This window comes from Bombina bombina, chromosome 8 (genome assembly GCF_027579735.1).
Source record: "Bombina bombina isolate aBomBom1 chromosome 8, aBomBom1.pri, whole genome shotgun sequence".
NCBI classification, from domain to species: domain Eukaryota; kingdom Metazoa; phylum Chordata; class Amphibia; order Anura; family Bombinatoridae; genus Bombina; species Bombina bombina.
The window spans coordinates 241,080-256,136 of NC_069506.1; the positions used below are offsets into that span (position 1 = coordinate 241,080).

A 15,057-nucleotide genomic window follows, 5' to 3' on the forward strand; every position below is an offset into this window, starting at 1 on the left:
ACATGCGCTTAATGCGAATAATAAATTGCTTAAGCAATATGTTAATGTGTGCGCTTAAAGTGAATGTTAACTTTCATGACTTAGTGCCCGTTTTTTAAAAAATACTATTAAAAACAGAGGCACTTTCATTCATGAAAGTTTACATTGCAGCGTAGCTCAACAAATACCTTTCTCTTGATCAAAGGCGGATTGCCGATCCCCTGCCCGCAGTTCCTCTATACTTACATCACCAATGATGAAACCGGCTTCCTCCAATCATGGCTTCCCCCCAGAGCATCCATCTCGTGAGGCCACGCCGTGATTGGATGAAGCCAGTTTCTTCATTACTGTGTAAGTACAGCAAGAGAAGCAGGCAGGGGATCGGCGATCCGGCTTTGCTCAAGAGAAATAGTATTTCTTGAACTACGCTACAATATAAACTTTCATGAATGAAAGTGCCTCTGTTTTTAATAGTATTTTTAAAAAACGGGCACTAATTCATGAAAGTTAATTTTCACTTTAGAAGAAACTCTAAGGGTAAAACTGTAATTTAATAATACAAACATGCGCATAAATAAAATTGCACGTACAATGTGTATAGTATAAAAAGCGATGGAAATATCATGTGTATATCACCACATCCTGCTGAGAGTGTAGGTGGTGGAGAGAAAGTGTTCCGTCCTGTCCCTTGTCAAGCTTCAGGCGTTTCCGGATCGCTATTCGGAAGCAAAGGGCTGGAGGCTGAGTCACACCGACCAAACGTCGGATCAGGAACCAGGAAGGACGTCAGACAGCCAGGTAATACACAGGAACTCTCACAAACAGGTCTGAGACAACGCAAAGGCAAAGCATACTGAACAGAGGCCCTTTAAATAATAAGTGATGACATCACAATTCTGAGACTGCATCCTGTCTCACACAGATGATGTACACCAGTCTGGCCATAAAAGGAAGTGCAGGAAATGAGCAGCATCACACAGTATGCAACAGATAGCAAGAGAGGTAAGTAAAATGGCTGCCAGCAGCACATGGCAAACAAAACAGGGAAAAAACCCTGACAGTACCCTCCCCTCAATGACCCCTTCCCCGCGGGAGGACAAAAGGCTTATTGGGGAAACAGGCATGGAAGGCACGGAGGAGGGTGGGAGCATGAACATCAGAGGAGGGAACCCGTGAACGCTCCTCCGGACTGTAGCCCCTCCAGTGAACCAAATACTGTACGCGGCCCCTGGACATACGAGAGTCAATAATGCTGCTGACCTCATACGCCTCATGGTTGTCAACAAAGATAGGATGGGGACGAGGCAGCACAGTGCTAAACCGATTACAAACCAATGGCTTCAAGAGGGAGACATGAAAAACATTGGAGATGCGCATTACAGGAGGAAGGTCAAGAGCATAGGCCACAGGATTGACCCGTTGGAGTATTCGAAAAGGACCAACATAAAGGGAAGCCAGTTTATTGGAAGGCACACATAGATTTAAGTTGCGGGAGGACAGCCAAACTCTCTCACCAACCTGGTAGGAAGGCGCTGGCAGACGCCTACGATCAGCCTGGAACTTTTGGCGCTGCATAGAACGATGACAGCAATCCTGAATCTGCACCCATGTGGAACGGAGTTGTCGGAGATGCTCCTCCAAAGCCGGAATACCCTGAGACATGAATGAATCGGGCAACAAGGATGGTTGAAACCCATAATTCGCCATGAACGGGGTTATCTTTGAGGAAGCATTAATAGCACTATTATGAGCAAACTCTGCCCAAGGTAACAGTTCAGACCAATTATTGTGGTGATCTGAGACATAGCAACAGAGGAACGGTTCCAGAGCTTGATTAGACCGTTCTGCAGCCCCATTGGAATGAGGGTGATATGCCAAGGAGAAGGAAAGCTGGATCCCCATTTGAACACAAAAGGAACGCCAAAATCTGGAGACAAACTGGCTATCCCAGGCCGACACTATCTCCTTGGGTAACCTATGTAAACGGAAGACCTCCCGGGCAAGAATTGAAGCAAGCTCCTGAGCGGTAGGCAACTTCTTCAAGGGAATACAATGTGACATTTTAGAAAAACGGTCAACCACCATAAGGATAACAGTATTGCCATTGGAAACGGGGAGCTCGACAATGAAGTCCATGGAAAGATGTGTCCATGGACGCTCACCATTATCATAGGTTGAAGAAGACCCACAGGAAGACGTTGAGGAGTCTTATTCTGTGCACAATCTGAGCAGGAGGCAACATACGCAGCAACATCAGAACGAAGAGCTGGCCACCAGAATTGTCGAGTGACAGACCAAATAATTTGGTTCTTGCCTGGGTGACCTGCGGCTTTAGGATAGTGGTAAGTGTGCAAAAGTTTAGTGTGAAGATTCTCAGGAACAAAACACTTACCACTAGGTTTCTCAGGAGGTGCATTGGTTTGTGCAGCCAGGATCTCCTTCCCCAAGGGAGAAGTCAAATTAGTACGTATGGTAGCCAAAATATGGTCAGGAGGTATAACTGGAGTAGGTACAGACTCCTCCTTGGACAGAGGGGAAAATTGTTGAGAGAGGGCATCAGCCCTAACATTCTTACTACCAGGCAGCTAGGAGACCGCATAATTAAACCGAGACAAAAATAGCGCCCATCTGGCCTGTCGGGGCGACAAACGTTTTGCTTCAGATAGATAAGTTAAATTCTTGTGGTCAGTAAGAATGAGCACTGGCACGCTAGTACCCTCGATAAGATGTCTCCATTCCTTGAATGCCAAAATTATGGCCAGTAATTCCCTGTCACCAATTTCATAATTGCACTCCGCTGGAGACAATTTCTTAGAGAAGAAACCACACAGATGCAAGGAACCGTCAGGCGTATGACGTTGAGACAAGAGGGCATCAAGAACAAAAGGCAGGACAGGGCTAGGATGAGCCAGAACTGGAGCTGCAGCAAAGGCAGTCTTAAGACTATCAAAGGCCTTAATGGCAGTAGGTGACCAATGGAGTGGATCATTCTCTTTACGGGTCATGTCTGTGATAGGTTTAACCAAGGAAGAAAGGTTTTTAATACATTTTCTATAGTAATTGGCAAACCCCAAAAAGCGTTGAATAGACCGAAGAACAACTGGGCGAGGCCACTGCAGAACTGCAGATAACTTGTCAGGATCCTTGGAGAACCCTGCAACGGAGATAACATAACCTAGGAAGGTTACTTGAGTCTGATGAAACTCACATTTCTTGAGTTTACAAAACAGGCCGTTCTCACGAAGTCTCTGAAGAACCCGTGTAACATCAGAACGATGAGCCTCAAGTGTGGGTGAGTGTATGAGGATGTCATCTAAGTACACCACAACACACTGTTGCAACATATCTCGTAGGACATCATTCATAAATTCCTGGAAAACAGCAGGAGCATTACATAGGCCAAAAGGCATTACAAGATACTCATAATGCCTGCTCCTGGTGTTAAATGCTGTTTTCCATTCGTGGCCCTCCTTGATCCTAACGAGATTGTACGCTCCTCTCAAATCAAGTTTATTAAAGACCTAGCTCCCTTGAGGCGGTCAAAGGGTTCCGTAATGAGCGGAATAGGGTAAGCATTCTTAATGGTAAGATGATTAAGACCCCTATAATCGATGCATGTTCTTAACTCGCCACCCTTTTTCTTCACAAAGAAGAAGCCAGCCCCTGCAGGAGAGCAGGATTTGCGGATGATCCCCTGCGATAGAGCATCAGCAACATACTCCTCCATAGCACAATTCTCCGCAACAGACAGAGGGTAAACCCGGCCCTGAGGAGGAATGGCTCCGGGTTGCAGGTCTATGGCACAATCGTAAGACCGGTGAGGAGGCAACATACCGGCACGCACCTTGTCAATAACGTCTAGGAACTCTCGTACGTTTCTGGCAATTGAGATACTGAAGAAGTGCACAAGACTTTAACTGGTTTCCGGAGACCACAACAAAATTTCGGACCTGCGCCGGTCGAGACTGGGATTGTGCTTTTGGAGCCAGGGATAACCCAGAACAACTGGAAAATGCGGAGAGTTTATCACCTGGAACTGGAGGGTTTCAAAATGGAGAGCCCCAACAGCCATGGATAACGGAGCAGTTTCATGAGTAACGAGTGCGGGCTGAAGGGGCCTGCCATCAATGGCCTCAATAGCAAGCGGAACGGACCGAGGCAAAACAGGAATGGAGTGCTTTGATACAAAAGCACTGTCAATGAAATCGCCCGCAGCACCGGAGTCAACAAAAGCCTGGGTGACTATGGAGGAGTCCACCCAGGAAAGGACAACCGTGACCAAAGGTTTCTCCTTTAGCGGTTCCGGGGTCAAGGATAAATTACCCAAGGTCTGCCCCTGATAGGACCTTAGGTGTAAGCGTTTCCCGGCCGTGTAGGACAAGACTTCAAAAGGTGGTTCTGTAACTCACAATAGAGGCAGAGCCCCTCCCTCCTCCTAAAGGCCCTCTCCGCCGCGGAGAGACGCGTGAATCCCAACTGCATCGGCTCAGCAGTACCTGGTGACTCGGGACCAGGAGGCATGGGAGGAGAGGGAGGCGAGGGAGGATGGGTGGGAACGAAACACGTAGGAGACATGTTGGAACAGGAGGCTTCCGCAAGCGCTCCTTGAAAGAGGGCCTCTCACTTAGTCTGATGTCAATTAGAATCAAAAAAGACACCAATGCCTCAATCTTCTGGTAAATTTTCATCTTTAATCGCATCAGAGAGCCCATGAAAGAAGGCGGCAACAAGAGCTTCATTGTTCCAACCTACCTCTGCGGCAAGCATACAGAACTCAATGGCATACTGAGCAACAGATCTTGTTCCCTTGCTGAATGGACATGAGTCGTTTAGCAGCAGAGGAGGAGCGAGCCGGAACATCAAATACCCTTCGAAAGGAGGCCACAAATTTAGGGTAATTTTAAATCACAGGTTTATTAGTCTGCCACAAGGGATTAGCCCAGGCAAGAGATGAGAAATCCCACCTTAGCTCTGTCAGAGGGAAACACCTGAGGTAACATCTCAAAGTAAATGCCTACCTGGTTCAAAAACCCTCTGCACTGATTAGGATCGCCTCCATAACGCTTAGGTAGAGGTGCAGAACCGGACATGCTCCTGGTAGGACTAGGTGCAGCAGCGGAAACAGGAGCAGCCATAACTTGCGGGACACTTTGGTCCAAATGTGCAGTGCGAGTCAGCAGGGTTTGCAGGGCTAGTGCAAATTTATCCAAGCGGTGATCCTGTTCATCCATCCTGGAAATTATGGCAGGTAAAGGTGCATTATTAGCACCATCAGGGTGCCAGGAATCAGACTGAGACGAGAAGTGCAAAAATAATCACACCTTTATTAATAGCAAAAAATAATAAGTCCACAAGTCAAATAACAAGCCAGGACTCAAAACCAGAGCTGGTAGTCAGACGAGCCGAGTCAGGAGCCAAAGCGAGTAGTCAGATGAGCCGGAATCGGGAACATGGAGAACAGCAGAGTCAGGAACAAGCCAGGGATCAGGAACCAGGAAGGACGTCAGACAGCCAGGTAATACACAGGAACTCTCACAAACAGGTCTGAGACAACGCAAAGGCAAAGCATACTGAACAGAGGCCCTTTAAATAATAAGTGATGACATCACAATTCGGAGACTGCATCCTGTCTCACACGGATGATGTACACCAGTATGGCCATAAAAGGAAGTGCAGGAAATGAGCAGCATCAAACAGTATGCACCAGAGTCAGCAAGAGAGGTGAGTAAAATGGCTACCAACAGCACATGGCAAACAAAACAGGGAAAAAACCCTGACAGTCTGAAAAGATTCACTACTGCCTGTGAACCTCTATGATAGCACTAAAGTTGTATGCTTGGTATAGTATTTGTTTTATTTGTCATATGTCCTTCGCTTGTCACACATTGTTTTATATTATATTGGTGGATCTATACACCATCTGTAGTGAATTTAATCACTAACGATGTTTTTATAATATCCTGAATTTCTCTATAACATATGCTCTAATATTATATATTATATTAATTATCTATTTATGAGAGAAGCGCAGCCTTGATATTTTTGTTTTTGTTTACATTCACTTTAATGTGAGTAATAAGTACCTTAAACGATACATTAACGCGTGCGCTTAATGTGAGTAATAAGTACCTTAAACGATACATTAACGTGTGTGCTTAAAGGGACATTATACACTCATTTTTTTCTTTGCATAAATGTTTTGTAGATGATCTATTTATATAGTCCATAAAGTTTTTTTTGCTTTTTTTAAATGTATAGTTTTGCTTATTTTTAAATAACATTGCTCTGATTTTCAAACTCCTAACCAAGCCCCAAAGTTTTATGAGAATACTGACGTATACCTACTCCAGCTTGCTCCAGTTTGTGTAAAGGGTCTTTTCATATGTAAAAGAAGGGGGAGGGGGGGAGTGTCTTATTTCCCACTTGCGGTGGGCTTTCCAGCTACCTTTTCAACAGAGCCAAACTGACAGCTTCTAAGTAAGTTTTTAAACAGTTTTATACTGGATTTTTATAGCAGTATCTGTGCATCTTATTCTTTATAGTAGTGTCTATTACATGCAGTTATATGAAAATGAGTGTATACTGTCCCTTTAATGCGAGTAATAAGTACCTTAAACGATACGTTAATGTGTGCGCTTAATGTGAGTAATAAGTACCTTAAATGATACGTTAACGTGTGCGCTTAATGTGAGTAATAAGTACCTTAAACGATACGTTAACGTGTGCGCTTAATGTGAGTAATAAGTACCTTAAATGATACGTTAACGTGTGCGCTTAATGTGAGTAATAAGTACCTTAAATGATACGTTAACGTGTGCGCTTAATGTGAGTAATAAGTACCTTAAATGATACGTTAACGTGTGCGCTTAATGTGAGTAATAAGTACCTTAAACGATACGTTAACGTGTGTGCTTAATGTGAGTAATAAGTACCTTAAAGGGACACTGTACCCAAAAATTTTCTTTCGTGATTTAAATTGAGCATGAAATTTTAAGCAACGTTCTAATTTACTCGTATTATCAAATTTTCTTCATTCTCTTGGTATCTTTATTTGAAATGCAAGAATGTAAGTTTAGATCCCGGCCCATTTTTGGTGAACAACCTGGGTTGTCCTTGCTGATTGGTGGATAAATTCATACACCAATAAAAAAAAGTGCTGTCCAGAGTACTGAAACCAAAAGAAGCTTAGATGCCTTCTTTTTCAAATAATGATAGCAAGAGAACGAAGAAAAATTGATAATAGGAGTAAATTAGAAAGTTGCTGAATTAAGTTCTGAATTACAAAAGAAAAAATTTGGGCTCAGTGTCCCTTTAAACGATACGTTAACGTGTGCGCTTAATGTGAGTAATAAGTACCTTAAACGATACGTTAATGTGTGCGCTTAATGTGAGTAATAAGTACCTTAAACGATACGTTAATGTGTGCGCTTAATGTGAGTAATAAGTACCTTAAATGATACGTTAATGTGTGCGCTTAATGTGAGTAATAAGTACCTTAAACGATACGTTAATGTGTGCGCTTAATGTGAGTAATAAGTACCTTAAACGATACGTTAATGTGTGCACTTAATGTGAGTAATAAGTACCTTAAACGATACGTTAACGTGTGCGCTTAATGTGAGTAATAAGTACCTTAAACGATACGTTAATGTGTGCGCTTAATGTGAGTAATAAGTACCTTAAACGATACGTTAATGTGTGCGCTTAATGTGAGTAATAAGTACCTTAAACGATACGTTAATGTGTGCGCTTAATGTGAGTAATAAGTACCTTAAACGATACGTTAATGTGTGCGCTTAATGTGAGTAATAAGTACCTTAAACGATACGTTAACGTGTGCGCTTAATGTGAGTAATAAGTACCTTAAACGATACGTTAATTTGTGCGCTTAATGTGAGTAATAAGTACCTTAAATGATACGTTAACGTGTGCGCTTAATGTGAGTAATAAGTACCTTAAACGATACGTTAATGTGTGCGCTTAATGTGAGTAATAAGTACCTTAAACGATACGTTAATGTGTGCGCTTAATGTGAGTAATAAGTACCTTAAATGATACGTTAACGTGTGCGCTTAATGTGAGTAATAAGTACCTTAAACGATACGTTAATGTGTGCGCTTAATGTGAGTAATAAGTACCTTAAACGATACGTTAATGTGTGCGCTTAATGTGAGTAATAAGTACCTTAAACGATACGTTAATGTGTGCGCTTAATGTGAGTAATAAGTACCTTAAACGATACGTTAATGTGTGCGCTTAATGTGAGTAATAAGTACCTTAAACGATACGTTAACGTGTGCGCTTAATGTGAGTAATAAGTACCTTAAACGATACGTTAATTTGTGCGCTTAATGTGAGTAATAAGTACCTTAAACGATACGTTAACGTGTGCGCTTAATGTGAGTAATAAGTACCTTAAATGATACGTTAATGTGTGCGCTTAATGTGAGTAATAAGTACCTTAAACGATACGTTAATGTGTGCTCTTAATGTGAGTAATAAGTACCTTAAACGATACGTTAATGTGTGCGCTTAATGTGAGTAATAAGTACCTTAAACGATACGTTAATGTGTGCGCTTAATGTGAGTAATAAGTACCTTAAACGATACGTTAATGTGTGCTCTTAATGTGAGTAATAAGTACCTTAAACGATACGTTAATGTGTGCGCTTAATGTGAGTAATAAGTACCTTAAACGATACGTTAACGTGTGCGCTTAATGTGAGTAATAAGTACCTTAAACGATACGTTAACGTGTGCGCTTAAAGTGAGTAATAAATGGTAAATTATGGGAAGTTCTATAATTCCTTCGGCGATGCATTAATGTGCAAGCTAAATTTGAGTAGACGACAATGTATTTGTTATACCTGTTGTTGTCCAGTGATTTTGTTTCATGTGATGCATTTCCTCACATTAGGTATAGAAAATTCTACTGGCTGTTTATAGATGTAGATGTAAATCATGAGGTTCACATTATATCATCTGTTGAGAAAGTGTGAACCTCAACTTCACAAACTCTATACACATAAGACTCTGCAATGATAAATATAACAGTTTAGCGCTAAGGAAAATGTAGAAAAGTTGATTTTTATTTGCCCTCTGCTTTTTTTTTAGTACCGTTTGACATTGCAAGCAGGAGACAGGCCTTGGTAGAAGTACAGCAGCCAAGTGGCCATGGAGTGACACAGCCCAAGACACAAGTCCCCAGTGTGTTTGTTCCAAGAAGACTTTCTTTGTCAAGAGGACATCAACAGAAAGGTCATGTGGTGGTTCAGGCTAGGACAAGAGTGCCCAGAGTTTTTTTCCCCAGAACGGGTCTAGATGGTCTGACCAATAGGGACATTATCCAGAGGTTCAGACTAAACAGAGAGGCCATACTGTCTGTTTACCAGCAGGTCAGTGGCTTTTTGGAGCCACTTACTGCAAGGAGTCATTCCATCCCTGGTATGGTTAAGCTGTTAGCTATTTTAAATTTCTTGGCTACAGGTTGCTTCCAATCAGTTGTTGGTATTAGCCAACCCTCCTTTTCTCGCCACCTTCGTGTGGTGTTGAATGCCCTTTTGTCCCTTCTACCGAATTATGTCTGTCTTCCAGAAACAAATGCTGAGTGGCACAAGGTCAAAGAGGGATTCCATAAAATAGCAAAAATGCCAAATGTTTTAGGAGCTATTGACTGCATCCATGTGGCCTTGAGACCCCCTCTTCTTCAGCAGGAACAGTACAGGAATAGCAAACAGTTCCACTCACTGAATGTACAGGTTGTCTGTGATGCAGATCTTCGTGTCCTCAGTGTCCGGTCTGGTTTTCCAGGATCATGTGACAAATCCTATATCTTACTCCAGTCAGCCCTCTTTGAAAAATTTGAGCAAGGACTCATGCCAGATGGATGGCTCTTGGGTAAGTAAAATATATTAGTGACAAAAAATAAACACAATAAGCAATACGATCACCAAATGGATTATAGTTCAACTCCTGAGTCCTTTTTATTGAGATAACGTTTCCTTCAACAGTTTCTCAAAGAGAAACATTTCCATTGCATAATACTGTATGAAAGGGCAACTTTGCAATATTGTTGAAACAATACTCACATTTCTTAGGGCCACTATAGCTCTGAGTATTGCGGTAATACTGCAGAAAAAATGCTGATAAATTCAAATTGACACCTTATCCAGTCTAAATAACATTCATAAGATAGAGCTGGTAGCTCCCTGTTAAGCCGGATGATACACCATAGGGTACAAAAAAGAGCACTATGAGCAAAGATCATGATCCATATGCAGCGATTCAAGCTCCCTGTTCATACCCCATGTGCAGTTTACAAGATACACAAACACAGGCACAAAGCTGGTATTTACCTTCGGCCAAGCTCTGAGTTGCCCGTTCGATTCCGCTGCGTCTGGTCTCTGGGGTAACGTAGATGCACTCCTTGCTCCCACTCCACCTTGGGACTCCGTGCTATGATGAGTAGATGAAACTGCCAATCATATAGGGAATCCAAAATCATAGGAAAAACCAGACACATTCAAAAGGGCCTCCAAGTATCGCCCCTATATTCTAGATGAGATGTTAAGTTCTAGAGTACCTTAAGGTAGATGATATAAAGAAAGTGATAAGAATCTCTCTATATTCTGAGTTTACATTTACTATGGATTACCTCGGGTACACCTGAGATCTCTGCGATAATAATCTCTATATTCCATATTCAATGTTTAATTCATATACCCACGATTTGCTTATGTACTCGCGACACATTGTACCGATCCAATAAACATATTGGTGATTATAAGGATCTATGGAGTAATCATATTGCTACATGTTAAGTGTACTCAATCTTGCTTCATGCCAGTTTAAATCCAACCAATAGGGAATCATGATAATAAGACACTTCACTAATAGGTCATTACGGCATACTGCCATTATTCGTCTGTATAGTGAGAGTTACAATCTGATTAACTCCTATCAGGAAACTATTTACAGGTATACCCAGAAATTATTGTTCTCATTCATCCCATGGGGCATTACTGTGTTTAAATTAAAAATCCATTTTGTTTCCATTTTTAAAAAGTCTCTGTTCAGTAGCTCCCCTTCTGATACCAGGTCTCAATCTTTCTAATCCCCAACATCTGAAATCTCTCGAACTGCCATTATGTGAGTGCAGAAAATGTTTCGCCACAGTCGTGATTTTTTTACAATTTTCTACATCTTTTTGGGCATTTCTAATATTACTCCGTCATACGAGTACCCATACATCTAGTAGTCATTCCTACATAATATACATTACAATTGCAGGAAATACAGTAAATCACATTGGTACTTTTACAATTTATAAAGTCATTAATTTGCCAGTTTTACCCAAATCTATCCATTATAGTCTGTTCTTTGGTCATATACTGACTGACCTTACAACTTCCACAGCCTATGGAACCTTTAAAGATAGGAGCTTTGTTAACATTTCTGTCAAAATGACTTCTTGTTACCGAGTCACTAATATTATTCGCCCGTCTAAAGGTAAAGGATGGTCTAACTGGAATTAAGGTTTTAAGTTGTTCATCTGCTTGGAGAATGTGCCAATGTTTATTTACTATATAGTTAATGTGGTCACTAGCAGTTGAGTATATGTGGTAACAAACTGTACTGTTATCATCTGTTTTTTTTAATTTTAGGGGTGAGTAATTCTTTCCTGTCCCTAGTTAGAGCTTTATTGTAGGCTCTGGCAAGAGATTTCTTTGAATAATCACATTTAAGGAGTCGAGTTCTTAAGTCAGATGCTGCTCTTTTGAATGTATCTATACTACTACAATTCCTTCTCAGACGTAAGTATTCACTCACTGGTAACCCTCTTATCGTAGAGAGGGGGTGGTGGCTACTGGCTAGAAGTATATTATTAGTAGCTGTGGGTTTCCTGTAAGCGTCTGTTTCTAAGTTGGTCCCGACCTTACTAATAGAAAGATCTATGAACTCCACTTTATCATTGCTCATAGTAGACGTAAGATACAGCCCATATGGGTTCACATTCAGGGCTTGAATGAAGTCTAGCAGTAAATTTTGAGGGCCGTTCCACACAAAGAATATATCGTCAATATACCTGGACCAGTGGGATATGTGTGCAGTATAGTGTTTAAAAGACTCATGGAACTTCCCACCAGCCCAGGTATATGTTTGCGTATGTGGGGGCACACAAAGTGCCCGTAGCTGTACCACATACTTGAAGGTAAAACCTATCATCAAAAACAAAGAAGCTGTGTGTTAATACAAACTCCAGTAATTTAATTAAGAATTCCTTTAATTCACCAGGCATACTATGTTCTTTAGACATAAAATGGGAGATGGCTCTGCAACCCCATTGGGTCTGTATGCTAGTGTACCGCGACTCAGCATTGCAAGTTACAAAAATAGTCTCAGAATTAATTTCAACTTCTTGTATTTTATTTAGGATATGTATAGTAGCTCTTGTGTGTGATGACAAAGACTCAACTATATGTCTAAGTCTAGCATCCAGGTATTTACTTGCTTTGTCAGTTAGGGAGCCTATACCGGATACTATAGGTCTCCCAGGTGGTATAGAAAGACTCAATAAAATTTTTCGAGTAAATAGATGTGTGTCTTTAATAGCTTCACACTTGTTCAAAGATGCGGTGGGTATAAATGTTAGGCCTTTTTTCAAGACTGAAATCTGATTTGGAGTAAGAATTTTATTTGAGAGGTTAATTATGTTGAGTTCTGAGTGTTCTATTTCTTTTTGTGGGCTTGCTTCTGGTTGAAGCGTACCTGTCTTTTGGGTCTGAGCCTGTTTCCCCCTTCCCCTTCGGGTTCTCCGCCTAAAGGGACAGTATCACTGTTATTAATTATATGGGGTTGAATTCTATTTTTCAGGATCGTTTTAGGTCTATTATCAGTATCAGAGTTGTCAGCATCTGTGCTATCTCCTTCTCTATCTGAGATATTGGATTCTAATCCTGCTGTTCTATTTTTACCCCATGAATAAACGGTCTGTTTAGAGTAGTCATTGAGGTTTCTATCTATTTTTACCCCATGAATAAACGGTCTGTTTAGAGTAGTCATTGAGGTTTCTATCTATTTTTACACCATGAATAAACGGTCTGTTTAGAGTAGTCATTGAGGTTTCTATCTATTTTTACACCATGAATAAATGGTCTGTTTAGAGTAGTCATTGAGGTTTCTATTTATTTTTACCCCATGAATAAACGGTCTGTTTAGAGTAGTCATTGAGGTTTCTATTTATTTTTACCCCATGAATAAACGGTCTGTTTAGAGTAGTCATTGAGGTTTCTATCTATTTTTACCCCATAAATAAACGGTCTGTTTAGAGTAGTCATTGAGGTTTCTATCTATTTTTACCCCATGAATAAATGGTCTGTTTAGAGTAGTCATTGAGGTTTCTATTTATTTTTACCCCATGAATAAACGGTCTGTTTAGAGTAGTCATTGAGGTTTCTATCTATTTTTACCCCATGAATAAACGGTCTGTTTAGAGTAGTCATTGAGGTTTCTATTTATTTTTACCCCATGAATAAATGGTCTGTTTAGAGTAGTCATTGAGGTTTCTATCTATTTTTACCCCATGAATAAACGGTCTGTTTAGAGTAGTCATTGAGGTTTCTATCTATTTTTACCCCATGAATAAATGGTCTGTTTAGAGTAGTCATTGAGGTTTCTATCTATTTTGCGCTCTTTTTTCTCTGAAATGAATTTTGCGAATTTCTCTACTTCACCTTTTAGTTTTGTTATAGGACTTCTGAAAGTCCTCATTTAATTCAAATCCTTTCAGGTCTTCACGCAGTTTAGATATTTCCTCATTGATTACAGTCAATTTATCAAGCTCATGTTCAGTCAGGTTTCTTATCAACTTAAGAGAGCACTCAGTTAAAGCGCCTTCCAACTTAAACTCAGGTTTGAAGTCCATAAATGAGGGAAAAAGTTTTAACCTTAAACCCCTAGGGATTACTGTACTGTCCTTATAATTCCAGTTAGACCATCCTTTACCTTTAGACGGGCGAATAATATTAGTGACTCGGTAACAAGAAGTCATTTTGACAGAAATGTTAACAAAGCTCCTATCTTTAAAGGTTCCATAGGCTGTGGAAGTTGTAAGGTCAGTCAGTATATGACCAAAGAACAGACTATAATGGATAGATTTGGGTAAAACTGGCAAATTAATGACTTTATAAATTGTAAAAGTACCAATGTGATTTACTGTATTTCCTGCAATTGTAATGTATATTATGTAGGAATGACTACTAGATGTATGGGTACTCGTATGACTGAGTAATATTAGAAATGCCCAAAAAGATGTAGAAAATTGTAAAAAAATCACGACTGTGGCGAAACATTTTCTGCACTCACATAATGGCAGTTCGAGAGATTTCAGATGTTGGGGATTAGAAAGATTGAGACCTGGTATCAGAAGGGGAGCTACTGAACAGAGACTTTTTAAAAATGGAAACAAAATGGATTTTTTTTTTTTTTTTTTATAATTTTTATTGAGGCAAATAAGGTTATGACATACAGACATAATAAAAAACAAAATAGCATCACAAAATAAGTGAGACTGTAACATAAATAGTACTGATTTCCAGCATAAAAATAGAAGATGCAAAAATAATCGGTTGTAAAGTCATAGTTAGAGTCCCAAATCAAATGAAAGCCTCGTAATTTTTTGTTTTATAATGCTTTTCCAACAGCTATTGAACTGTTACCTATAAATTTAAACATAGTCAGATAGGATTTCAAATTTAAACTGTCTGTATATAAATAAGACTTGGTTAGCAACATACATAGAATCAAAAAATGTTTAATGAATACTCACTCTAGGGCTTATTCTCTTTCACAAAATGTCATCCCAAATATTCAATATATTGTTACACATAAATAATCAGGAATGAAATAGAATCCACAAGATTGCTATCAGTATATGATTCTGTTTGCTGTATTTAACAAGGAAAACCGCGCAAACCACTGGGACTAATTACAAATCCCAGAGCTTAGAGGTGGGCGGGGGGGGGGGGGATACAACCATAGGACTTTGTAAATGGACTCTATGAGTCTATGAGTGAATGG

At 40.3% G+C, this 15,057-nt stretch overlaps 1 protein-coding gene across 4 annotated transcripts in view; it reads left to right on the plus strand.

Moving 5' to 3' along the window:
• Nucleotides 1–15,057, plus strand: part of LOC128638239 (putative nuclease HARBI1) — a 144,531-nt gene that overhangs the window by 88,251 nt on the left and 41,223 nt on the right. For all 4 annotated transcript variants that reach the window (XM_053690086.1, XM_053690088.1, XM_053690089.1 and 1 more), the window contains exon 4: nucleotides 9,094–9,876. In XM_053690086.1, the coding sequence (XP_053546061.1) occupies nucleotides 9,094–9,876 (783 nt within the window). The remainder of the gene's footprint in view (nucleotides 1–9,093; nucleotides 9,877–15,057) is intronic.